At 42.9% G+C, this 27,510-nt stretch overlaps 1 protein-coding gene across 3 annotated transcripts in view; it reads right to left on the reverse strand.

Moving 5' to 3' along the window:
- Positions 1–1,991: 1,991 nt before the first annotated feature.
- The window catches only part of adka (adenosine kinase a), a 137,916-nt gene continuing 112,397 nt past the window's right edge, over positions 1,992–27,510 (reverse strand). For all 3 annotated transcript variants that reach the window (XM_058386089.1, XM_058386087.1, XM_058386088.1), the window contains 4 exons: positions 19,790–19,825; positions 14,068–14,182; positions 4,889–4,975; positions 1,992–2,493 (listed from right to left, as the gene is read on the reverse strand). In XM_058386089.1, the coding sequence (XP_058242072.1) occupies positions 2,369–2,493; positions 4,889–4,975; positions 14,068–14,182; positions 19,790–19,825 (363 nt within the window). In that variant the 3' untranslated portion in view covers positions 1,992–2,368. The remainder of the gene's footprint in view (positions 2,494–4,888; positions 4,976–14,067; positions 14,183–19,789; positions 19,826–27,510) is intronic.

The raw sequence follows: 27,510 nt of genomic DNA on the forward strand, positions 1-27,510 counted from the left end.
AAAGAAAAACAAACAAAGAAATAGAAACCTGAGCTCTCTGAACATGAGTCAGAGGATCTGGATTAAAACTAGACACCAAATCTTTGCTGAATGTGCGTTTTTTTTTTTAACTTGTACACAGCTTTCAGATTAGAGCAAACAAACGCTTTCAAAGGAAGTAATCAGCAACACAGTGGTGCAATGGATACAGTGGAAAGTTGAGCAATTTTACCAGATGACAAATTATACAGACGGAAACGTATGCGAAATATCTTCGATGTACAAGGGCACCGGTTCGAGGTCGCTGTTCTAACATCTGCTGGAACTGCCTGGAAGTGAAGAAAGTTCTGTCTATAAATTGTACAAATTTATATATATTTTTAAAAGTAGTATCTTTCTTTGGCAGCGGCACTAAAACAGAACTCTCATCTTTTACTCCTAGGATGTGTTGTGCATGGTTTTTACATTTGACCTGGAGTTATAGGCTCTGTCTGCACACGATGAAAAGTCACCCAAATACTTGGAATTTGTCTGAAGAGTGAACTATACTTCACAGACAACTTTCTTGGATCTTGAGAACACCCAGCTGCATTGTAAAACAGGCAGACGGCTAGAAAAGGAAAAAAACAAAAAAAAACAACAAAAAAAAAAAGAGCTGCAACAGTGTGTGAGTGGGTGGAGGACGTGTGTGCAGATGTGTGAATGAATTTTAAACGACTTTGCCTTCGTTGTGGGTCAAAGTATGTTGATGATATCACAGGTTTGGTTTAGAAACCTGAGCCGTGTGATCAGACGCTGCACCGTGTTTTGTACCTGGATTTGCAATGAACAGAGTCACCAGCTACATCCAGAGAGGGACAAAGGGACAGCTGTATTTTCAGTTCCCCCTAATGATGGCCATGAATAGCTGCTACTAATCCCATAACAGAGACGACCTCTTGTAGTGTTGCCACTATAATCAAGAGGGACAAAGGTTCCAACTGCAGCTAAGAAAGTGTAAAAAGCACGCTCAGAAGAACAAACGTGCTAGCACAAACACTCCCCATCAGACGACTTGTGCGACATGAGAGACTGTATAAACTGTAAAGGAAAAAGTTCCTATCTATAGGGAATTTATTAAAGGTCCTTTGCATAAACCTTTCCTCATCAGAGGAAGCTAAAAACTCTTAAATACCCAAAGAATTCTTTTTTTTTTCTTCTTCCCCTGCAAGAGTATTTAGCTAACCTAATATGAATGCTGACTCGTCTCGCCCTCTGGCTCTGCCTGATTCAACCCGATGCTGCTACTTCTCAGAGCTTCGTGCACATTTTCTGCTGGATTTGGATCATCCTACGAGGATAACCTAAAAGCTAACAAACAGTGTATGCCCAATGCTCATCCATGCTTCATTTGGAAAACGTCCCTTGCATACTGGAGACTTGTACCCAAAAACTGCTGCTGTAATCATTAAGACTTGCTTGTTCTCATCTCAGGGCTCTTATTCACAAAGCTTATACTGTTCATCCTTTCAATACACTCACTACTGTTTGAATTTATATTGTTTCGAGTATACAACTGTGGAAGAGTAATGATTTATAATCCCACTAGCCGCTCTTATCAGCTTTGTTCTTCATAACATCTCCGGAACTTTTTCTTTGCCACTGATGCCTCATTACAGATCTAATGCTCTATCCAGATTTCCATAAAAAGTGCTATACAAATAAAATTGAATTAAAATATACTTTTCAATATATACAAAGAGATCAGTCGACTTCTACATATGGTAATGTGCATCAAATTAATAGCAGGAAACATAAGCAGACAAGAAAGTTGCTTGTGATGAAAGAAATGCATTTTAATGTTGTCAGTGTTCAGACAGAGTGTACGTGCATTACCACATACATACAGTACATACATATTCTTTCTTCGTTATTACAAAATTAAAAGCACAAAATAGCTTGAGACTGGCCTTTAAAAACACATGAAATTAATTGAAACCCAGACTGTTCAAAACAAGACATTAAGGCTGGAAGGTGTTTAAAAAAATTTGTGTCCTGCTCAGATAGAGACAAAATGGTCACTGTCACTGCACGTGACTTATGTGTATGTTTGACATGCAGGGAACAAAAAAAAAAACAACAAAAAAAAAAACCAGTAAAAGCATTTTTTTTCAGTTTATAGAATTGGGTTGTTGCTTATATTGTAAACATTAGATTGGTATTAAGTAAAAGGTCTGTGATTACATCATGTTATGGGACTGGCTGCTGTGAGGCAGAGGCACAGAAGTCTGAATGCGAGAAGGGAAAGGGAGAACCGAGGATCAAAGGAAGAAGGGAAAAAAAAGTCAATTAAACACTGGGAGGAAGGCATCAGTCCCATAACACTGGGGTGGCAAAGTTCACTCGTCTCTCAGTGGAAGTCAGGCTTCTCTGGAAACGTACAGCCTGAGTGTCTAATGATGACGTTAGCAGCATAGTGTCCAGCACGGATACACTGCTCTAGAGACTTATCCTGAACCAGCTCAGACAGGAAACCTGCATGCACGCACACACACACACAGAGAGAGAGAGAGAGAGAGGGAGAGAGAGCGAGAGGGAGAGAGGGAGAGAGGGAGGGAGAGAGAGGAAGAGAGGGAGAGGGAGAGAGAGAAGTTAGTCAGAGAGCTTTATACTATACAAATGCTTTCTGAAAAGAAACACAATCTGTTACAAGTGGGTGGACAACATTAAACTTAATTACACACATCTTTCCAGACACACAAACACACACACACACATAATTTATAATGTAACTAATCGCACAAAAATGTGAAAAATTTCAAACATGGCAAAAACATACATGACCCAGTGCAAGTATGTGGTCTGGTATTGACCTTTTTTAACCATGTGTACTTTTGTGTGTGAAGATTAAATAAATCAGGCTTAGTGGGGGGGGAGGAAAGGTGCTGGGAGAGCCGTCCTCAGTGATGTACAGGAGTGAACTCCTCCAGCAGCCCTCAGGCTCTGAGCACTCCCACCTAGATCTCTGCACTCTGCAACACCACCGAGGCACATTGAAAAACAGCTGGCAAATTCATTTTCCAGCATGGTGGAGCGATGGCCTCCCACCTCTCGTTGGTATGGATAAACGAGTTAGAAAAAAGAAAAAATCAATATGACGTTCGTGCAAACAAGCTCATAGCTCTATCAGTGTCAGAAACGGACTGGATGAGCTACGGGAAAGACAGAGAGACAATAAAAGCTTTCTGTTTAGATATATAAAGCTACAGGGATCACGGTGGTGTGGCAGGTTCCTGGTTTGATTTGGACCTAGATGGGTATGTGGGCAGATGGACTGATTTGTGGGTGTGTGACTGGGTGGGTGGATTGTGGGTTGACAGGATAGGTGGGCAGATAGAGAGGTAGAGAGCTGAGTGGGTAGAAAAAAGGAGTTGGCTGGCTGGCTAGGTGGGTAGACGGATGGACTGGTTTGGGGGTATGTAGATGTTTGGATAGCTGGATGATTGGGTAGATAGTTGGACTGGTGGGTGAGTGTATTGATGGGTGGATAGTTGGGTTGACTGGTGGTTGTTTTAGCTGGATGGGTGGGTAGATGTGTGGGTAGATGGAGTGAGGGTTAGATGGGTGAATAAATGTTGTGGGTAGAAGGATGGGTGTTTAGATGGATGTACTAGTGGGTGGGTGAGTATGTAGATGGGTGGATAGCTGGAGGGATGGGTAGAAGGATGGCAGATGGATTGATATGTGGGTCGGGTTGGCTGGCTGGCTGAACGTATGGATGGGCTGGTAGCTGGATAAAAGGATCCAATGAATGGATAAATAAATGAATAAGAGACATAAAGATGCAGGAGAACCAGAATTCTAACCAGCAGAACTTCCGTTTTTGCATGAGAACTAAAACGAGTGTTATGGTTGAGCTCATAGTCCAGCTCAGGTGTAGACATGCACACCGGCTGTTTGAAGTCTGAACAGTACACAGTTATTAAGTGAAGCCCACAATGAGTTGAGAAGCTCTATTAGTCCTCCTTGAAAGAAGATCCTTTTTATCCCATAAACAAGGCAGTCTACTGTACTGTTACTGTAGTCTGTATATACAGTGGAATTAAAGACTTATACAACTGGTATTATGCTGAAACCAACCTGAAAAAAAGAAAGACTTGAATAAAATGCTTGAATTACCTCTAAAAAAAAAAAAAATAACACAAAACTATTTTACAACAGAAACTATTTCCCAGAATAAAATGGCAACTGGCTGGTTTGTTAAAGACATCGGTTATACAGTATCAATGATAATAAATTGAGTGTGTGTTTGCATCTGGGTGATAACACTTAACTAGCTAATGAAAGCCTCTGCATTAGGCTTCTGTAATAAAACTACTAACAAGCACTTTGGGATTTTTTTTTACTCAAAAGAGTAGTTCATGAATGCAAATTGATGGCTAAAACAAGCTGTTTGGCTAAAAATCCACTGTTTATATTGCGCAAACCAGTATCCAAGATTGCCTGTGAGCTAGCTAACATGAATGTAAACCGAACAGCACATTATAATTAAAGACTATTATCCTTATTATTGCAGGCTTAGCAGGCTTAACAGGCACATCAGGCTTGCTAACGTCATGCTATCATATTGTGTAAGCCAGCAGCAAAGGTTGCTAGCAAGCTATCAAGCCAGCTAACTGTGGGATTAAACCTGCTAGCCAGATTCACTTGAATTTATCCAACATCAGTCAAACTATTTTACTGTGTATTTAAAATGAATAGACTGGTTTGCTAATATGTTGAACATTAGGCTAAAAATAAATAAATAAATATGCTAATATGCTAACAGACTGATGAATTTGGGTAATAAAGGGTGACAAATTGGTCATGATTAAACCGTGTGAATAATTTACATTCTATTCCGTGCATTTCAAAGCCTTTGGTACCGTACCTCCTACAAACGCATCTCCAGCTCCATTGGTGTCCACAATATCTTTCTGGTCAATCTCTATGACGGGGAACGTTTCCACCTTTTCGCCTGTGAGCAAACAGATTCGGGTTACACACAAGCATTCAGCACTGATGATAAATCGCAAACAATAATGCAATGACATTAATACTTGTAGCACCAATAACACATGATCATACAGATACTGTTTTACATTGCTTTACAGTGCACTTTGCTGAGACAGTGAAGACACTGTGATATTTCTGATTGATTTCTGGTTATAATTGTGTACTGAATCTTTAAAATAGTTTAAACTTAAAATGTTAGTCAATTCAGGAGGTGTCGATTCATTTCCTGTCACAGTAGAGCTCTGATTTCGGGTGTCAGTGCTTTGTAACGGCCAGCTTTGCTACAGCGGAGTTCGTCTTTTTACAGTTTCAGATGAGAAGCTGTGCGTTTTTGCATTACAAAAAGTAAGAAAGTGAGAGAACGACTGTTTGTAGCTGCTATAACCCGAGTGCTAACCTGTCTTGCAAGACATTCCATAACCATACATGTATTAACAAATGGTTAAAACGTGCTACGTGCCATTCGTTTATGAATGAAGAATAGTTGGAGATCGGCTGTGGTATAAGAGAAACAGCACACACATAATCCACTTCAGAGCGGTAATAGCCCACGCCACACACCACCTCGGCGTGGATTATTTCCCTGTAATAGCACAGCCTGTGGTGTGTTATGCATAACAAATTACCCAGCTCCAGTAGCACCTAATGTGTTTAATGCACTGTAAATAACTTCAGTCATTTATAGCAATCCACATACTTGCAGGATGAATGTAACCAGACCTCATCAGTCAGTTGGTGGCATTAGTTCTGAGATTCATTTACACAGAGAAATACAGTGCACATGCTAATAATCAGGGGCACAGCAGAGGCACAGACAAGCTTGAGCTCCAAAGCTAATGAGAAATCTGTGGGGACAGTCTGAATGACAGACAATGAGAAACAGAGGTGAAGAGCCATTCGCATAAGCCAGAGCCTTGTACCCGAGCAGAGGCAATAGTTTCACTTGGCAATGCACAAAGCAGAGAGCTTGTAAGCTTAAAATAACATTTAGCACAATCCATCTTAGCTCCACATTCAGTTTTAATGATCTTCCAGGTGCTCTGGTTCAGGACTAAAACCAGTGTGTCTGCAGTTTTTATTACTTCCCCTCTATAGACTTCTTTCTTCTTCTGTTCCCTCTCAGTGGCTCTTTGCGCACATCCACGGATCTGAACACTGCTGTTTTATTTATGGCATTATCAGCCATTAGAGTGAAATGAGCCTCACTGAGTCAGAGGATATTGCTGTAACTTTGAGGGCTTTGCAGTAAGAGAACACTTCAGCGAGCCTAATCTTTGATGCTGCCTGCCATTTTTGAGTACACTCTGAAAACACCATTTACCGCGAGGCTGGAAGCCAGCGCCAGAGACGTGACTGATTTACCTTCGGAAATTTGGCTGTTTACAGAACGGTATACTCCGACGTCTTCGATGACACCTCGAAATGTGAGCTCCCTGGCATGCCGACATGAATTAAAAAAAATAAAAATAAAAAATGAGAGGAAAAACACGGAAAGCAAAAAGAGCCAGTGTTAGTTTAAGCTTATGTTTACTCAGCTGATAATAAGCTCAGTATTTTTTCAACAACGCAACACTGAGCTACAACTATACACCTAATTGTTCATAGTAGGAGTCAAAGACCAGCTCTTTGTGTGGAAAACTGTACTGCACACCATGCAAACAAACAGCAAGGGAGGACAAGGCTTTAAAACATGATGCAATGACAGGCATTCCAGATATGTCTGCTCTGTGTGCGCGAGCGGTTTTTCCCTGAACGAGGCAGCCGATTGTGTCTTTGATAATTAATTACACAAAAAAGCAGATCCTTTTAGAATCAGCTAATTAGCAGCAAAACGACTTTGCCTAATTAATGCAGGCGATGAAGCATGCTCACCCGCCTTTCTCCCGAAATGATTAACTAAAGGATCGTACATGTGAATTAAGTTCGATGCAACTCATGATCTGTCTGTAATTTTGCAATTAAAGCTTAAAATAATTGCTGCGTAGGTAAAATAGGTAAGGTGCCTCCAATTAAAACAGCAAGACGGAGAATGCAGTTCAACTTCACTTAACTCGTGTTATTCTATGGTTTGCCTTAAGGAAGCGTGTGTGTGTGTGTGTGACCAGACAGTAGTGTATGCTACACAAAACTGTATGTGGTTCTTTCCTCTGTACTTGATCTGACCTGATTCTACTTCCTTCTATGACTCAAAAACAAGTAGGTTGAACGAAACGAAAGGAAAATGAAAACGAAAAAAGGCCAACACGCAGTCTCGCAACATCCCGAGGATTAGTGAATAACAAACCTTCACAGAATCTGCACATCCTCGGATTTCTATACATGTTGATGCAATTGTTTCCAGTAATTTAATATTTCAAGAGGAAGAAATGTGGGATAGACAGCAGAGGAACCGGGCATCCTGAACACACACACACACACACACAAACATCTTTTTACTTTTGTTATTAATGAATACAGATAATTAGCGCAATGCTACCCCTAAATCAGACCCTAAATCAATTATATTTTGTAATAAAATAGACAAAAAAGTCTAACAAGGTCAAAACAGTCACATATCCACATCCTTGTGGGAATATTTGGTCCCCAGCAAGATATAAAAACATGCCCACACACACACACACAAGAGGCATGCTGGAACATGCCTTGTGGAGGTGACTCATCAGGAATAAGAATGATTCTAAGAACCAAAACATTACAACACACCAGCTAACAGCTAACACCCACAGCAGTCGGCGTTCACAATAAAAACAGATTAGACTCGCAACTCTTGCACAACGCAGCAGTACCTTTACAAGTCAAACCCGTGCTGATTTCATGCGAGCCATTGCCAAATGCAAAGACACCTTTAAAAAAAAAAAAAAAAAACAACAAAAAAAAAACAGAAAAACACAGACAATAAAACCTCAGTGACTAAGGAGGCATCTGAAGTTAATTTGGGGTGCACTGTGAAGCCTGTAAGCTGTAGAGGGAATGAGCTACACGCATTGCCCCTCTTCCATCTTGGTAAACAAGGCTGAACTTGCACATGTGCACGTCCCCCCCGCATTGATGTTTAATGGTGCATGGCGCTCTAGGTGGTTCCCATAACCTCACTTTGTCTTCAACAAGCTGCACCAATTGATATGATAATGGGAGGAGGACATGAGAAACTAGAGGGGCTGAGCTGAAGGACATGCCGCACTCTCTCCGTGGCGTCCATCCACTTGGGTGCCAAATGGTGTCCAGAAGCCTTTCTCCACTCTCAATGGAGACAATGGCAAGAGTTTCAGCGAATGGAGGCAAGAAGCAGATGCTTTGGGAAGGAAAAAAAAAAAAGTAAAACCTACCCCCTTCCCCAAATCCAGGCCACTAATTGGTCCAAGAGGATGTGTTCAAACCAGTTCCTGATGTTCAGTCAATAGGCATATGAGCAAAAAATAATCGAGGATATTTAATACCTTGTCTGTATATGGCACATTGTTTTTAGAGATACATCAGCATTTAATCCAAGTCCTAGTTTGTTATAAATGTGCAAAACAATATGCCAGTTGTGGCCTTGAGGGGATATAGAGTTCACCACAGGGAAATAAAATGGTTATATTGTGAAGATGAATCACTTCTGAACTGTGGGTCTACACAAGTCGTGGCTCAATGTGAATGAGAGCAATTTATTCAAGCACGCGAAAGATAGAGCAAAACTAGGCCAAATACAAACAGAGAGGAGAATTCAGGAAAAAAAAACTGTGCTGTAAACACCCCACTGCCTCACACTGCTCTGATTTTCCTCTCTAACCACCAGTGATGGACATCCTCCTTCATTTCATCAGGCTGGAGGCTACACATCGCATCTTTATTCAAAACAGATTATTGAACTTGGCCATGAGCATGCTGCTTTGGTTAGACTGGGAGAGTTCCAGGACCAATTTCATGTTAATGTATAACACAAAAGAGGCCATTGGCAGGGCTCTTTAATAGGCATGGCAATTAAAACTTTGCTGCCAAAAGTTGTCTTTGTTGTTCCTGGCTTGTGGTGCACCCTGTAAACATCGTCTTGTTCACAGGGAGTTCCACAGTTTTTGCGGTTTTGCCATTCCTCTTTTTTTTTTATTTTTACAAGCGCAGGCAGAAAGTGAAATAATAATAATAATAAAAAAAAACTTTTAGTGACTAATCAAGAAACAGAAAAAGGCAAGAAAATTACACCTCAGTGGCCGTGAAGTTGTATTAATAGCTCTTCCTCACAGCTGTTTCTTGATAACAGGAGCATTCGTCTGTGTTCTGTTTGCATGTTTGTGTGTTTGCTGTGGACCTATTTGGGTCAGGATGAACCCAACACCCTTCTTCCATAACGGCTCCTGGAATCTGCTCTATAAATGTGCAGGACCGCCTCAACGTTTATTTAAAATAAAAAAAAAACACAACATGCATGGGTTCTGTTTATGGCTATTTATAGAACCTGAATAGCAGACGTGGCCATCATAATATTTACAACATTGTTGAGATTCAGCAATTTAATGCAATAAAGATTTGTGCCATCATGTGATGAAGCTTATAATGAATCAAAACAAATCCACACCCAAGGTCATGTTACAGTTACATTTCTATATCTTAATGCCGTATCTAATTTAAGTGCTTATGTAAAGAGACGTATGAATGAATGTTCGGTGCTTCTGGGACAGCCAAGTAGAAATGTTCTGTGGGAGCCACTGGAAAACTGAGAGAAATAAAAAAAACATCCAGCTGTAATCCAGCCCTCACCCACTCCTCTGTCAACAAACACTCGCAGGAGTAGTTCCGCAACAGACCTGAGGAAGCCAGAGTCCACTTCCTGTTCACGAGCTCCAAACAGGGGTGAGAAAACGATGAGCGTGACCAACACATTTACCAGCTAATAAACAGCCGCACCATGCAGAGAGAGACAGGAAATAACTGGCACGAACAATCGGAGGTGTGGGCTGGACAGAGCTTTAAGAGGCCGCGTTGCCCTTTTCAAAGCGAAACATTGATTACTTCCTCTCACTTCCTGGCCATGCTAATCAGTTTGCAGCCAGAGGTGATGTCATGATCAATAGCGGGGAGTGATAGCCCCCGTGTCCATCCTTTCACACGTAGTGTGTAACCTGGAGAAACCCACACGGTATGAATTGTGTGCATGTGGGGTTAATGATCAGCATTCAGAAGCAAGAGCGCGGGAACTGGCCAGTCAAAATCACAGCAAATGAACACTTAATAAATCAAATATTTTCAAGCAACCAAAGCCGACGTTTTATCAATAAAAATGGCTTAGTCAAAGCAAGCCATTCATGCTGTTTATCACATCTTGTTTCTTAACCTCTCTCCCACGCTGTAGGCATATGAAACCCAGACCTCACTTGCTGCTTTAAAAATTCCCTGCTCTTGCTCAGTCGAGTGTGTGTTTATGAGTGCAAAATGACCTTTGCTGAAGGCTTAGAGAGGGAGAAAAACAGAGAATAAAAACCAAAAGGCTTCTCTGGGGACTTCATTAGGAGCAGGTAAATCACAGCAAACAACTGAGTATTAGACACATTCCCTAAGAGCAAGTCCAATTCCAAGGTGAGCAACTCTTTAAATGCAACACAGAATCAATAAAGGAAGCCAAATAAGATTTATATTCTCAGGCATGTTTTAAGTAAAGAGTAAAACATGATGGGGTGTGCTGGAACAGGAAAATAATCAACAATCTGAATAAATGTTTTATTCCCCCTTTTTCCACAGCAGTTTCGTTCTTTATGCATTTAGGAATGACGTGTGGCACTGGTTATTCAATCATAGTTACATTTAATGTCTTTGAATGCCTGTTCTATCCATTACTATTATTACAACAGTTTGTCTCACCAGCCTCTCTTCTCTCTCAAAGTTAACAAGACAGAAATATGCAGCTTATCAGGAAAATCCTATTCATAATAGCCTCAAGTTCCTCTGATGAAAAACCTAAAGCTGTAGCTTTAACTCTAACACCGGTGACTCCAAAAAAACCCCCCAAAAAAACACACCTCCAAAACAAAAGAAAACAAGAAAAAAAAGAACAGATAAAAAAAAAAACCAACCAAAAGAAGAAAAGCCTCTACAAGACTTTGGGGAAATTGTTACTATAGAAACGACAGCATATTGCAACAAGTGTGTTAATATAATCCCTGCAGCTATATGGAAATTTACTGAACACCCTTTGACCAATCAAAGTCATGAATTCACCAGTGCTGTTTGTGTAAACATGTTTATACAATCACAGTGGAAACTACCATGACTTCATATTCTCTTTTATGGGCCTCGTATATGGCTTTCCGTTTCACTGGTGTTGACATAAATGTCCCGTCTGTGAGCGGCTGTTGTCACACGTTTCCAGCATGACGCACTATTCCTGGTGAATCCTGCATTGTTGATGAATCAGTGTCAAAATCAACAGCGTGCCAGAAGAAGAAGCCTGGACTTACTCTGTGTTTACACACTAGTGATCAGGGACCTTATCAGACCGGCTTCGACCCCTCTGCCTCGGCCAGTTAGCTTCCCACTACCTGATTAATGTGTGTGCTGTCTCTGATGCTTGTTTGCTCATGAACGGGGAAGAAAAATACTACTGTAATATACCACAGCCTCCCTCCAGCACCATGACACAGCTAAGCCCTTTATCTCTGCAGCAGCCGCTGGATGACCTTGCACACTCAGTCGTCATTAGATCAAAGACTGTGGGCTTGGCTGTGTTAATTTCAGCCTGTAATAGGTGCGTCAGCAGGGCAAGGCCGTGTTCAACAGTGTCACTGTGGTGCTTCATTAAGGGCTAGGCCCTGGCAGCTTTTATTAGGGCAGCTAATGCGGAAGAGCGTGAACGGGTCACATTTATGCCAGGAGAGAACGTGGAAGAGAACTACAAAAGAAATTTATACCACAGATCAGCTGAATTCTCTAATCAGAAGGAGCGGATTCACTTTCGTCAGCTCTGACAGCAAGGCAGACGATATGTTTATATTAATGCTCTAGTTTTAAGATATAATCATTCCTATAGTAACAGCTAATGAACTGGGACCAGGCTCATAAACAAATAATCATCTAAGTGTTTTGTGGTTTAAAAAAATAAATAAATAATGGCGGTTTTCTTAGGAACACAAGAAGTTAATTTGTCTCACTGACGTTAATCATTAATAAATGGAAAACTGTAATTGTTAAAAAGTGGCTGTGGTTATAAGAGGAATTATTTTCCTATAACCGCACGGCCCGTTGTGCATTATTCCTTACGCAAGTCTGCATCTCTTTTTGAGCTTCACCTCCAGGGGCCCATCATCCGCAGCCTTCTTCATCATCATTAGAACAACTTCATCGTGACATTCAGAGGCCGCAGAATGATCACATCCCCGTGCTGAGAGCAAATTGCAAATGAAATGTGGGGATCAGTCGGCATCTCGGTGCAGCCTCTGGGAACCTGAGCAAATCTTTAATTCTCTTTTATATTGATGTTTATTGGCGGGGGGCTACGGGGAGCAATAACAATATCCTGCTCTCTTTCTGTCGCCCCGGCTATTTGAACCCACTTATTCTGGGCCCACACCTCGGCTGACATTTATCAAGTTTGCCATTTTTTTTATGAGCAACACCCTCGTACATGCACTCGCCGTGCTCCTAACATTCATCACACGTTTCATATCGGGTTCACCGGGGGCTGCCACTAACCCCACAGCTTCATATGAAAGGGCTGGGAGAGGCTAGCCCAGGCAGCCATTCATCAGCTGTGTGAAAACCGCCTCCAGGAGGGTCTTTGCTCTAAAGCTCAAACTTAGCTGGAGTCTTTTTCCAGAACAGAAGGGAGAACTGGCAGTTCTGCAGCAGAAAAAAAGCGGAGGATTGTCTTGTAGCACTTTCCTCTGATGAGACTTTACAGGAGTAGCAATTGCTTGAGCACCCTTATCAGCCCAGAGGGACTAATGCTATTAGCGTTAGTGTGATAAAGGCAGCGTGGTGGAACCGATACAGACGGCTTTGCAGCTTTACTCTGGTAGCATGTTGTGGAAGTGTTAGTTGGCAAGAGCTGTGTTTTTAGCTGCTTTTCAACACCACTTTGATCCTGTAAGGTGGAATTGGGGACGAGATTAGACGTGGAGGCCGACAGCAGCGAGCACAGGCACGGCACAAGGTTTGAGCTTTCTGGCAAAACCGCCATCCCTGGAGGTGTTTCACAGTCATTCGGCAGTGTCCGGGTGTGTGATGATGATACAGTACTGTTAAAAACCTAATCTATCCGTAATGGATTTCAGGCAAGTGGACCCAGAAAGAAAGGTTGTACCGATCAGGGAGAATAAAAACTTTACAATTACGTTTTGGATACAACAATCATTTACGGTATATATCCCACTGGAATCTTTATAACACCCAATCCCACTGTCAGCGCAGTTCAGGTGCTCAATGAATCAAATGACAAAAGGGCAATATAATGAAATTGTGCTGAACAAATAGGATTCATATAAATCAGGGCCGGTGAGAAAGAGCAGTCGGTGTGCCAGGTGCAGAAGGAGAAGAGCAGAAAGTGCTCAACCCCCCCACACCCCCACCCACTTCCACCCCTCCCTTCCGCCGAAACCCACCGCCTTGCTTTGAACCATAAACCCCGCTGGCTTAATCAGCTACAACTGTGATGCTTTCTCTACTATTCAGTTAAACTTATCAACTCGGCTGAAAGCAACCCCCACCACTCAGTTACCATAGCAATGTCCCAGACTGCTCCAACCCTCCGGATTCGAAATTCTGCATCTGAGAGATAGGAGGTCATTGCCAAGGGTGAATTCATTTCACACAGCGCAACAGCGAAGGCCGCCAGAGAGAACGGTGTACTGTTCTGAAGATGACCTTGTTTGGGGCAATTCACAAATGTTTACAGAAGAAATCTATCAACATCATGACTACTGTAAATGAGTAAATGGGTGAAAAAAACATATGCTTCTTGTTCCCCAAGAATCCAGGCACTCAGAGCTCAATTCAATCCATTGTATCCAGTCTGATCCAAGGATTCTTGAATATGTACTTATTCATGGCTCAATACCCGAGTCCATGAAGGTTAGCTGTACATACCTTTGGCCATTACGGTGCCCTCCTTGCCCTGGGTAAAGACCACGATTCTCTGCCTTTTCTTATTCTCCTTGGCTAAACTTTGGGTCTTCTTGGCAATCTCCTCAATGTCCTCTGTCTGGAGAAAAATAAGCATTTTCTTAATTCCAGAGCACATTACGTACAGCAAACTAACTGAAAAAGCATGTAATTCCTAATTTAATAATGGGAGTGTTAGACGAGCGGTTAAGGTGTTGACTCTGATTTGCTTGGCTTGGGGTTGGAAACTGTCCCCCTTTAGACATTTCCCACTTAATCTATATTTCAGGTTGGAACAATATTTCATGAATCCATGACTCAATAAATAAATAAATAAATAAGCAAACAAACAAACTCTTCTAAAATAACAGTAAATGAGAAGATGGAGAGAATGAGTGAGACCTTTTAAAAGGTCTGTGTGTGTGTGTGTGCGGGAGAGAGAGACGTTTAGGGAACTCGGTGAGATCATCTGCATTTCCTAATCCTCACACCTCCCAGCTGGCACTGGACAGAAGGAGCTGGGGGGAGCTGAAAGAAGGTGGAGGGGGTTTGAGAGCTGGTGGCTTTCATGCTCTTCTCTCTCTCTCTCTCTCTCTCTCTCTCTCTCTCTCTCTCTCTTGCTCCCTCACACACACACACACAAAGCCCCAGTCAGAGGGTCTGAAGCAGTAAGGCCTTGCCAAAGCTCAGAGTCTGTCACATGTCCACTCGTGCCCGTGCCAGGAGCAGAGAGGAGAAGCTGCTTGGCCATGGCGGCCAGCAGGCCCTGACAGTTTTGTTAAATGGAGGAGTGTGTGTGGTTTCCCAGGCAGAACCAGCTGCTTCCACACCTCTACAGCCCCCTCTTGCACCTACGGAAAAAACACTCAGCTTTCTCCAAAGCCTGGCCAACCTTAATTAGCATGCTAAAGACCAGACTCAATCAACCTACTGCAGCGCTGCCGAGCCCATCGATGCTCAAGCTGGATATTGCCACTACACAAACAAATAACAGTTATTGAATTCAGTATGGGTTCACCAAGGGGGTAGTTTTTTGGTTCAGAAGTGGTGGGAGGGATAATATGAAGTGGGAAAAGGGGCAAACCCTGCATTTTGAAAAGTAGGAAGGACATGTCCCTCCTGTCCCCTGGAGACAATTAAGCTTATGAGGTCCGCGCCTGGATAATTAATACTATTTCGCTCTCTGATCTCACCAGCCGAGGTAAGCAACTAAAGGTAAAGTGGTTTTAATGACGACTAATCCAACAAAAATGATTTAATGAACTGTCAAACATGGGCCTCGGCGTAAGTGACAAACCACATTAATTGAAACGCTGCAAAAAGATTTTCCTCAGTGTAAAGTGCCTTCATAAATATGGATGTAATCATTAACAGAGGCTGCTTTGGGGAAGGTTAACACGGTGCTCCGATTAGGACTGGCACCACTGTATAAAGAATCTGAAACTGAGATGATCATCATAACGGCTGTAGAAACGTTCACACTAGACAGAACAAGACCAAAGGCAAGAGCCAGGCCGGGGCTTTAATTTGATGGGATTTTTTATTTTTTTTAAACCAGTTCCATGGGCTCAATAAAAAAGTTCTAGTTTTACAGTATCAGCGGACTGTACACAATAAACGTGTCACTAGCTGTGGATCTACAGGGTTCTGCTGACAGGAGGGACACAAGGTGGACAGGTACAATCTCACACTGGGAAAATAATAACTCAATCAAAACGTGATATCAGGTGAAGGCTATAGGCACAAATGCACACACCCACCCCGGTGGAGTGGTAAACGCTGGCGACTTATTCAGGCGGAGACTCTCTAAACTGCTACTATTCAACACAAGCTTCGAAACTTCGCCGGCTGCACAGGGCTGGCAAGCGCAGATTAAATGTCCGACATGCCTGGATAAGATTACTCATTCATTTTTCACTCCCTTTTCTTGGCCCCCTCCGACACAATGCAAATCAGAAACGCAATTCTATGTCCAACAGCTCTTTCCTGAAGAGAGAGAAAAGACCAGGGGTGTTTCATTACACACACAGGGGAGTCTGCGTGAGAGAGAGCAAGGGATTTGATCGCAGAGCCACTCACTGAGCTTGTAAAAGCAGAGAGGTCTGTTATATGTATTCAAGCTGAGGCGAGCTCACACTGAAAAACAGATGTTTTGTGAGAATCGCTAGCATGAGCTGCATAAAGGCGTCCCTCAGAGTTTGTAGCTACCACCATTTTTCATCTGCGTTCATCCAAAAGTCTTTTCTCCACACCTAAACTCTTCGCCTTTAACACCGCTTGATGCATGTGCGAGTGTTATTGGAAACCTTGCTTTAATTAGCAGAACAGAAACACCTCTGTCACGCTCTTGATCAATCCCGGCTCAAGATCTCAATTCGTTTAGCAAGCGGCACGTTTTTTAATGGAAGGGAGGAGCAGAGATGTTGTAGGTGATGACGGCTTGCGTTTTCCTTCCCACCTTGCCTTCAGACGCTTATCTCTGAGCCGTGCCGGCGTGAACGCGTAGCATGCCTGAGGGACAGAGAAAAGTTCCGACGTCTGTTCGCTTTGATCTGAATATCAGCTGTCAGAGCTCGTCTCGTAATGAACCCATCAAGGCGCAGTGCAAACCGGATCTTCCAGACCAGCATGAGAAAAGGGGAGAGCTCTTCCGGGAGCGGAGAGGCTTCCCAGGCAAACCTCGCGCCGCAGACAGGTGCTGGAGGATACGCTAGGGGAATACGGATTGGCTGCTTTGGGGAAAGACAACCTCCATGCTGCTGTTACAGACTCTCACAAATTAAATATAGTGTGGGTTTATGAATTATTTTCCCCAAACACAGGCAGTAATTACCCCAGAAGAGGTTTAAGGTTCCAGAGCTGGGAGGGGGTGTAGGAAGCAGGAAGAGAAGTAGGTGAAGTGGGTGGCGCTAAAGTAAGATTGCAAGCGATTGCGGTAAGGATTTTGCCAAGCCAATTTGTCACTGAGGCTGAATTTAAAAGTAACCAGTGTCACGTCCAAGGCCCAGGAGTGCAGTAAAAACCACACACTGATCAAGACTGCACTGATCGGCTCGCTCTGTTTCTCTATTGTTCCGACACGGGGAGATTAGCCAGGGCTTTCTTGCTTCTCCACATTTCTATGCGGTGCAACAATTTCCTCGACACATGGCCAGATTTGAGCAGCTCATCTACACTCCCTATCCACACAGCCTTGGCAAGGTCGCATGCATATTATCATATTCATTTCACTGTCTGCTTCTGGCTACTCAATAGGTTTCTATTCATTACATCAAGGAGGTGGCTGGGCAAAACTTTCGACCACAAAAACATTTGGCGTGACTTAATTACGTTTCTCTGTATCCACAGTACCCCACTATTCAGTGCTTTCTATTCAGTTAATAAAAACCCTTTAGGATGTGGTCAGTGATAATCACCTCATTTAATAACCATGAAAGGAATGATAATAAAAATTAGGAGAAGTGGGGGGGGATAGCCATCCTTATTAGGCAGCCCAATTCTGTATCCGTATTAAAGCTAATAAAAACGACTCCTCCACTGTAATCTGTCGGAGGAACAGCATCCAACTGAACATTCAATTAGCCTGCGGCGGATTCAACATCTAATGCTATTTAAGCACAACAGATGAGGATCGGATCACAGTGCGCGCCTGCTCTAATGACGGTTCAATACAGGAGAAAAATAACATGCTCTTATCTACCTTCTTGAGATGTAAATTGATTTATTAACAAGCCTCCATCTCTGAGCAACAGGGATTAGATAGAAGCGGAACAGACGGGTTTGAATTTTCACTTGTTTTAGACTCTGGGATTTCATACTCATTTCTCACAATTGACCTGGCCACTGTGGAGGATGGAGAAATAACACCTCCGGGAAGAGTTAGATCCTGCAGATCTGTGGAAAAGCTGTATTTTCAACATCTTGTAGCACTGCAGCTGATGTCACGAGGACACAAAGCCGTAACCATTTAAAAAAATAAAAATAAATAAATAAAAAATTACATAAGATATTCTGAGCTATAGGCGGCATGTCGTGTTGTGGTTTAAGAGAAAAAGGAGGGAAATGCACTGGGAACTGAAGCACAAAGAGTCAATCTGGTGGTGTCAGAGTGAACGCTCCTTAGCCATTTGCCTGACTAGCTGCTGTGGAAAAGCGACTGATGTGTGGAGACGTCTCAGAGCGCAGAAATACAGTGGGGGGTGAGGTGGAAGAAATGCTAGTTGAGAGAAATTTAGCTTACGTGCTTGTATTTCACCTTGTCCGATTTCTGATGTGGGTTTGCGGGGGGAAAAAAAGTAGCTTGTGAGGTTTTTTTCCCTCTCATGAGCCCTAAATCAAATTGACGTGCATGACATCAGTGAAGAGGTACTCACAGTGTGTGACAGTGCTTGCCGTTTATATATTTACTGTGTGCAATGCGAGCCCTCGCCCCCTCCTCTCTTCTTTCCTCGCTCTGGCTCAGCAACCCTTCCTCGCCTCTTTCTCTCTCTCCATCTCCCCTCCGCGCTCACTCTCCATCTCTCCCGCCCTCACCCTTTTCCCTGTATCTCTCTCAGTCTCTCTCTCCCTCCCTCTTTCTCTCTCTCTCTCTCTAACTGACTCTGCTGCTCTGCATTCCAGTCACGTCGATCGCACCTTGAGTGATCCTGGTGAAGACAATTATTCATACCGAGAAGAAACACATTCAGGCGGATAGCTCTGCGCTTGAAAAAAAGATAAGCCACTTCAATTATTTAAGCATATCGTTCCTAAACTCACATTTACTTTCAGTATGAATTTGCATTTTACGAGCCCAGGACAGGGCCAACACGCCCTCCCATCACCCCCCCCCCTTTCCTCATGTGAATCCAGTAGTACATTAGCATTATCTGCTCTTACCTATTCACTCGCTCATAACTCTTAATATTCCGACATGTAATGCATTAACACAACCAATCACTCTGTTTACATATTTGGAGGAGAAGTGATCCAGTATTTATGAGGGAGGGGGGAACAGAGGGAGGAGGAGGAGAAGGGGAGGAGGAAGGGGGGGGGGGTTGTATGATGGGACGACAGCGCTGCATAATTGAGGATAATACCACAGCTGAGCAGTGAATCCTCATAGCCTAATGAAGCTAACAAGGTGGGCTCCTTAACAAAGCCACCTGCCAATCGCAGCCTGCGCTCAGCCTGCCCCTCAGGACTTCTCTCTCTCTTCCCAAGAGCCTTCTCAAAATTCAATAAATAACATCTGTAGGCGATGTTGGGTGCAGGCCTGGGAGGAATGCGTCATAACAGAAAAGGAGAGAGAGGGGAGAGGTGTGTGTGTGAGAGAGAGAGAGAGAGAGAGAGAGAGAGGTGGAGAGAATGTGTACGTGTGTGTCTGTGAGAGAGGGAGCAGAGGAGAGAATATGTGCGAGTGTGAGGGAATAGAGGAGAGAATGTGTGTGGATGTGTGTGCATGTATGTGTGTGTGTGAGTGAGAGAGAGAGAGAGTGAGCACAGAGAGAGAGAGAGAGAGAGAGCGCGCAGAGAAAGAGAGAGAGAGCGGCAGCGCTGGCTGAACAAAGAAACCATGACGACTGCCAGGTTGCTATGGCGACTGCTGCGAGGGGGCCAAGGGAGTATAATAGCGCATCAATCACTGTCCGAAAAAAAGAACTTCATTATCAGCTGAAAAATAATCCTTTAGGATGTGTTTAGTGCGTGCGAGCCGATGTCCACTCACCTCGAAGCCCTGCTCGCGCGCGAACGTGGCAGCCTCCTGCAAAACAAGACACACACACACACGCTTAATTACACACCGCCGCAGTGATAGCATTTCACTTAGCCCACACACTCCCATCTCCAAAGCCCGCTTGCCTCGTCATATTGCCTCGCTACGCTGTTCACATTTTCCACCCTCATAAGAAAAGAAAGACACGTCAAATGAAGATCCAGTTTCAAAACGCTCCGCTGTCTTTACATAAGCAGCGATACCCCTACATTAAAAAGAAAAAAAGCAGCACAGAGGACATATAAATTTTAAAAAAATATATATCCACAACCAACACAGTACATGTACAGTAAATGTACGACTTGAATACAAGCAGCTGCGGAATGAATAAATGAAAATCGAATTAAGCGTTCAGGATATCACAAATGGCGTTTGAAAGAAGGATATTCGCACTTGAGCCTGAACAATAAAAGCAATAAAGGGCTGCTGTGAGGTGATGGAGAAATAAAGCCAATTATGTGTGCACTAGGTCATGCCCTTTGCTTGGCAGTGTGACCCCAGGGAGCAGTTGGAACATCGTGGCTCTTTAAAGGATGGAGAGGAGGGGGATCCAGCTACATGGCTGGAAGGGCAGAGGGTCCCAGCAGGGCTACACACAGTCTGTCTGTCACCAACGCCGGATAATAAACACAAGACGGGTCCATTAATCTACTCCACACACACACTCACACAACTGACACATGTATTTTGAATAAGGAAAGACTGAACGGCTCCAACTAAGACGAGAACAAAATCCTCCGAGCGCTACGTAAACAATATCCTTATGTGACATTTAGTTGTTTGTGTTTGGTTCCAGTTGCAGGCTTCAAGAGTCTTTTGAAGGGTTATGAAGCTGCCCATGTGTGCGTATCTACGCGCGTCTGAAAGTGAACGTGTATGTGTACGAGGTTCAGAGGTTAAACACATGAAGGTAAGGTCTACGGTTTGCACCATAAACTGGAGAAAATCCTAAATCCCTGCAGAAAAGCCTCCAGGTTTCATGGCACCAATTATAGCTCAATGATCTGATACAGCAGCTAACAGGCAGCGGAGGTGAACCAGGCTTTTATTAAGAGTGATTAAACAGTATTATTTCAAGATTAACTCCTGGACTTAGCAGCAATTCAGCCCCCTTCGGAAAATTGAAACAGACACTCTTCGCTGGTCAAGATCGTCAAAGAGCTTACAGGAAACTGTCGTGCAATTAACGCTGCACCGCACCAAGCACGCTTTAAGCCTTATGAAGCCTGGAGTTATTCAACCACAAGGACAAAAAGGACAAATCAGTGATGAAACCAGTGAGAACCTTCTTTATGCACAGCTTCACAAGATTCATTAGTGGAAAAACAGTGTTTCTTTCCCTCCATTCAGAAAGCTGTGCTGATTATTTGCATCCACGATGACTCAGAGTTCAAGCATGAAAATCGACACGGCGCGTTCATCGAAAACTTTCCCGATTTCCTTTTAAACGAGTTGCACAAGTTGCATGCAGTGGTGAAAAAGCTTACGAGACCTTCTCCACCCTCTGTAATTTATGGCTCATGGGAAGGGTCTGGAGAGAAGGGAAAGAACAAAGATGTGTGGAGCCAGAGCCAGAGAGAGACAGAGTGGTTTAATGAGGAATGATAGCTGAGGGAGTGAGGACGTAGCCACTGAACAGGATAAACTAGCACTAAGCGGACAGGGTTTGGCCACTTTGACATCTGGCCAGGCCTGACACGGGGCTCTGAAAGTGGCAGACGGTTGTAGATGCCCGGATACCCCTTGCGTTTGCTCAGTCAGGTGCTTTGCTTAAAACAAACAAACAAACAAACAAACAAAGAAAAACGACATGGCTGTAATGGTTTACTTGAAGAACAGAGGAGTTTTTGCCCGGGCAGGTCTGCGGTTCAGGTTTAGCTAGAGAGCTTATACTTGGCAAGACCTAAGTACAAGTGCAAGCCAGTTCAACCAAACCCAGTCTTTTCCGAGCCAAAGGGAGAGACTCATCTCTCAAATCATCAGCTAGCTGCAAAACAATGAGCTTAGAGGGGCACAGACTGACCACGCAGTCAGGAGATGTTATTTCTCACTGTGTTACGTGTGGGATTAGGACTGTCGGGAAACACGGGAAACACGGCAAACACTGACGCGGCAGCAGCCAAACAAAGGTGGCATTGTAGGTTACAGATGAGGGCGATTGAGGCGTAATTTCATAATCGCAGCCTGCAAGTCGCACACACATCGATACGAGTCAGTGAAGGGCCACGGGCCTTTAGAGGAGGCCGGGAGATGGATATCGATACAGTAATCTGGGCAGGGGAAAAGAAAGATTAGGGGAAGAAAGCGAGCACTGCTGAGGTGTTAAGGTACTCCCCTGAGAATGCAGCAGGCCAAGTGGAGCGTGACGGGCGACAAACAACAGAGCGAGGGAAAGAGAGAGAGAGAGAGAGAGAGTAAGAGAGGGAGAGAGTAAGAGAGATGTTTGCTGCAAAGAGCTTTTCAGGAGAAATTTATTTAAACCCACTAATCCTTTATTTACCACTGCCTCCTGCAATTACCACTTAAGACCAGCTCGCTAGTGGACCCTGTCCTCCGTGTCTTATGTAAATCATGACGTAAAACAAGAACATGGCCACTAACAAAGCGTTAAATAGGACCAGATCAATGGCTAATCAAATGAACAGAAACCCACCGTGACAACCTGAAACCACTAACAGTGCATTCTGTCTCATTTCCACACAAGAGCCTCTTTCATTAGAGGTGCTTAATGTATTGTACTGTACACCCCTGAAGGCACTCGAGGGTTTGTTAACGCTCATTTGGGATCGGCTCCTGATGGATGTTGTGTTTTGATGTGGTTATAAATGGCAGGTAGCCAGTGAGACAGTGTGTGAGCTGCAGTGAGAAACTGCTCTTGATATTTTGCTGTGGTTCTCCATGGCTAACCGCTCCAACTCCCTCCACCGTGTGCACAACTAGCGTGTGACACAGTTAGAAGAGAAAGAAAATATCCACAGGGCAAGCTCTTAAAGGAAACGCTCTGTGCAGCGCGGCAGCCGCAATAATGAGGTCATCAAAACATCCTGGCTGCATGAAAAGTGTGTGAAGAGGGGAGTGTCCACGTCAAATAGAAAATAAATAAATAAAAATACAATAAAACTGGAGAGCTCATGAAAAAAAAAGGTGTTTCCTCTTGATCTCCTTCCCTTCATTTTGGTTCCACTTGCAGTATACTGGCAGCATGTGAAAGCTCAGTCTGGGGTTTGAGCGGAGCACTTCAAACGTGCCTTTGTTAAACAATGCATGAGAAGCAATTGCTCGGCGTAATGATATCATTACCAGAATCACGGGCGCTGACTGCTGTCTCTCCTGTCCTGTATGGAGCAGAAGAGATGAGAGTAGGAGAGAAAACATTTCCACTTAAGCACATGTGACATCGCTCTCAATGACAGCCTTATTACCGCACCGGAGTATGTTCTGATCACTTTCAAAGCCTGCCATTGTCCCTGAGCCCATCACTGAAACGTACGAATGCATGTAAACAAGTTTGTGGGCTCCAGCCTCCAGCTGCGGCTCCGGCATGAGGAATAAACTGGCTAATGGCTGTGTGTAAATATAGTGGAGCTAAATGCACATATTCACAGGCAAGCGTGCTGAGCTGAAGGCCAGTCAAACACACACATACACGCAGAACGGCTAAGGCAAGACACAACACATTGTGCTGGTCAGAATCAGTTAAATGTAACACAGTCGTGTGTAATGGTGTAATATCTCAAACACCTAGGCCTGTCAACACAATTTTAAACACATATTCAAAGTCTGAATGAATGAAGAAGCACATATGCTTGTGAGACTGTAACATGCTATGATTACAGGACAGTGGTGAAAGCTAGGATATCGTTTTTTTTCCTTTTTAAGGGTAGCTACTGGAAGGTTAGAACAATATATTGCTAAAAAGTGAAACTTTACTCACACAGCACAAGCTAAGGCTCTCAGTGTAATAACTGGATGAGAGTTCTCCAGTCCCACAGGGGGTGCGAGTAAAATTTTACGACAATTTCGACAAATAGAGGAAAAAGATTGCAAAAGAACTACGGAAGAAGATGGAAGTGATGTGGTAGTGCAGGAAATGTTAGAACTCAATAAGCAGTTCTCCTGATTCCATTAGCATTTAGGTGAATCCTATGTGATGAATTGCAATGAATCAACTTGCAAAGAATCATGATGTGAAAAATCAAGATGTAAAAAATCAACTTGCACTGAATCAACCTGCAATGAATCAACTTGCAAAGAATCATGATGTGAAAAATCAAGATGTAAAAAATCAACTTGCACTGAATCAACCTGCAATGAATCAACTTGCAAAGAATCATGATGTGAAAAATCAAGATGTAAAAAATCAACTTGCACTGAATCAACTTGCAATGAATCAACTTGCAAAGAATCATGATGTGAAAAATCAAGATGTAAAAAATCAACTTGCACTGAATCAACTTGCAATGAATCAACTTGCAATGAATCAAGATGTGAAAAATCAAGATGTAAAAAAATCAACTTGCACTGAATCAACCTGCAGTGAATCAAGATGTAAAAAATCATGATGTAAAAATTAACTTGCACTGAATCACCTTGCAGTTAATCAACTTGCAATGAATCAACTTACAATGAATCATGTTGTAAAAAATCAACTTGCTCTGGATCACATTGCCCTGGATCACATTGCTCTGAATCAATTTGCACTGAATCAGTTTGCACTGAATCACCTTGCACTGAATCACCTTAGGCACACCTTGTTTGGAACAGGCATAGTAGAATAGCCTACAGAGTTCACCCAACTGCCATGAGCGAAGGCTCCACAGAACATCCATTTCCTCCACAATTACTGTTCCAGGAGATTGTCATCTCCCTCTCAAGTAGGCCTTAATGTCTAAAGTACATGACTACAGCTGCTGCTCTATTTCACACAGTCTCCAATGTCCATCTCCAGCATCCTAGCATGCTTTAAAACGCCTGAGCCAAATGCTGAATAACTGTTGGCCATGCCAAGCACCATCAACTGCAATCAGTGCAAAACTCAGACAAAAGCAAATTTCTAACCTGGGGTTACATTTGAGAACAAACTACGATTAATAATGAGGAACGTCAAACTGTAATTCATTTCTGTTCATTATTTTAACCATGCTCACTTCTGAAAAAGGGTTCTTTGTTAAGGATTATTATCTTCCAAAGTGGTTCTTCTTGGAACTCTCACTTTTCTTTTCCTTCCTCAGTTTGACATCCCTACAAATAAAACCTTCATATGGAGATAACCAAAATGAATGTCATAATTAAAAAAAAAACCCCAAAAAAACAAAAACACTTATAAGTCCAATTTCCTGCTTTCTCTGTAACATCAGCTCATGTTTGTACTGACAGTTTTTTTGGACAGATATCAGGAAGCAGACAGACAGCTTCAGGTAGTTTGTTCTCTTTTACGTTGCCTACATGTAGCTCATGTGTGTTCAAAACAACAAAAAATGGCTTTCAGCTGCTTGGTTTTTGTGAATTCTCTGGTCATGTGTGACAGGTGAGTGCAACAGCAGAGTCAGACGAACACTGGGAATGATGATCTCATTAGAGAAATGACAGGTACTTCCCTGGAGACGCATCAGTCCTCCCCTTGTTCCATGACACGAGATACGGGTGACAGCATGGACATGTGACTGTGTGTTTGTTCAAGTGTGCATGACTGTGTGTGTGTGTTTACACAATATCGCACGTCACAGAAATCAGGCTGGCCATTATAGCAACTATGAAAACATTAAACAGAAGTTAATGCTAATTAAATGCAAACACTTTCTGTCTAATAGACTGAAATAGAACCCGAAGCAGCAAAAAATCTCAATAAGCCACAGTTCCACAAGTCCGCAAATCCGATGGGACGTACTCCAAGCGTTCGGTCCCCCACAAGAGCTGCCAAAAGTCAAGCTGGCTGATATATAGTGCAGCAGAGCATGCTGCTGTTAAACTTCTCCAAATCATACTGGCAACAACAAGCTGACATCCTGCACTCAGATGCTGTGAAAGAAATACACCGGCCGCGGTGGCAGCTATTGATCTGCCCTCAGTGCCGTGTCTTCTCTTCCATCCATCATTACTGTGCTGCTAGCACACACACACACACACACACACACACACACACACACTGAAGGTAGTGTGTGTGTTTGTCAAGGCCTGGGCCTCCCTGTCCACCTCCCTCAGTGGAAAATGGCTTCTGTGGCTCGCGCTAAAGGATATTCTGGGCAAAAGCTCCTGAGCTCACAGATTATAGTTGTTAGGTGAACTTTCCCAGCACAAACCCTACAGGAATCCCACAGCGGCACGCAAACCATCGACTATCCCTCTGAGGTATGAAAACTGTGTTCCAACAAACCATGGATCTATCGAGTGTTGCCTGAAATGGCAGTCTGGAGGCTTTTTCGTGGTGTTTCATGAACAGTGTGTGGTCTTGACGTTACTTTCTGACACTTGTTTATCTACGCTTGTTATTTTACACATTGCAAGCTATATTATTACAGTTCTCTATTACATGGGATAAATACCATTACGCCGAACATCAACAACTGTTTTATTAGTATTGCATTGTATTATATAGTATTTTTCATATCCTCCAGGATCATTTAAACAGTTACTAATTGTTGGGTAATAAATTGCAGTGATCTTAGTCATCTTTCCTCAAACTATTTGCTTTCGTCAACATCTTGCATCACTCTATCATTAAAGCCTCCAGGACTCCACCCATTCCTCTGTCTGTCTGTCTGTCTGTCTGTCTGCACAGTCTGCTGCAATCAGCCCAGCGCTTTTGTTTAAAACTGAGAGGCTCAGGAGGAGTTTCTTCCCCCAGGCCATCAGACTCCTTAACACGGACATGTTCACCCTACACATCCCTCAGGGCTCTATAAAGCCTCGCTTGTCACTCACTGCCACTTTGTATTGTTGCTACGTGTAACACTTTGTAATGTAACATATTTTGCATGTTCACATTTTTGTACACATGCCTTACACACTACTCAGTTTTAGCTTCAGTTCTTTTCTTTTTTTTTCTACACTATCTATACTTATCTCTTATTATGCACATGTCTAAAGAGAAGTTTTTCATTTCGTTGCTAGTTATATATACAGCATGTGTATTGAATCTACATATTCATTTTCTTCTCAATATACTATATATATATATATATAAATAAAAACTCTCTTGGGTCATTCTGAATTGTGGCTCGAATCACTTTGGAATCATTTACAGGCTGTACAATTATTCTCCTTTCAACCTGGAAGTGGAATTCTGACATTTATGAGCTAAAAAGTGGGGATAAAAACAGGAAAGTGGGTTTTGTTTGCAGCAAGTGAGCTAACATTTACTTTCTCTGAAATGTTATAGATCATCTTACAGATTGAACTAACTTATGTGTCTGTGTGGATCTAAAGTAAACTCACTTAAAGTAGTGGAGCGATATCGGAGTTACTGTTGACTGACTGTGTGAGCAGCCACGGTGACCCTGATGTCATATGCTGAACTCAGCGCTGAGGAGACCATGCTAGCAGGAATTCAGAGAAAGTTTATAAGTCACAAGATTCAGTCAAAAGCAGCATTGTGCTGAAGGCATCTTACATTTCCTTGTTTTTTTTTTTGTTTTTTTTAACAGCTATTTTATTTTCCTAGCACGGGGTTTTTA

The sequence above is a fragment of the Hemibagrus wyckioides genome, linkage group LG03 (genome assembly GCF_019097595.1).
Source record: "Hemibagrus wyckioides isolate EC202008001 linkage group LG03, SWU_Hwy_1.0, whole genome shotgun sequence".
Lineage (NCBI taxonomy): Eukaryota > Metazoa > Chordata > Actinopteri > Siluriformes > Bagridae > Hemibagrus > Hemibagrus wyckioides.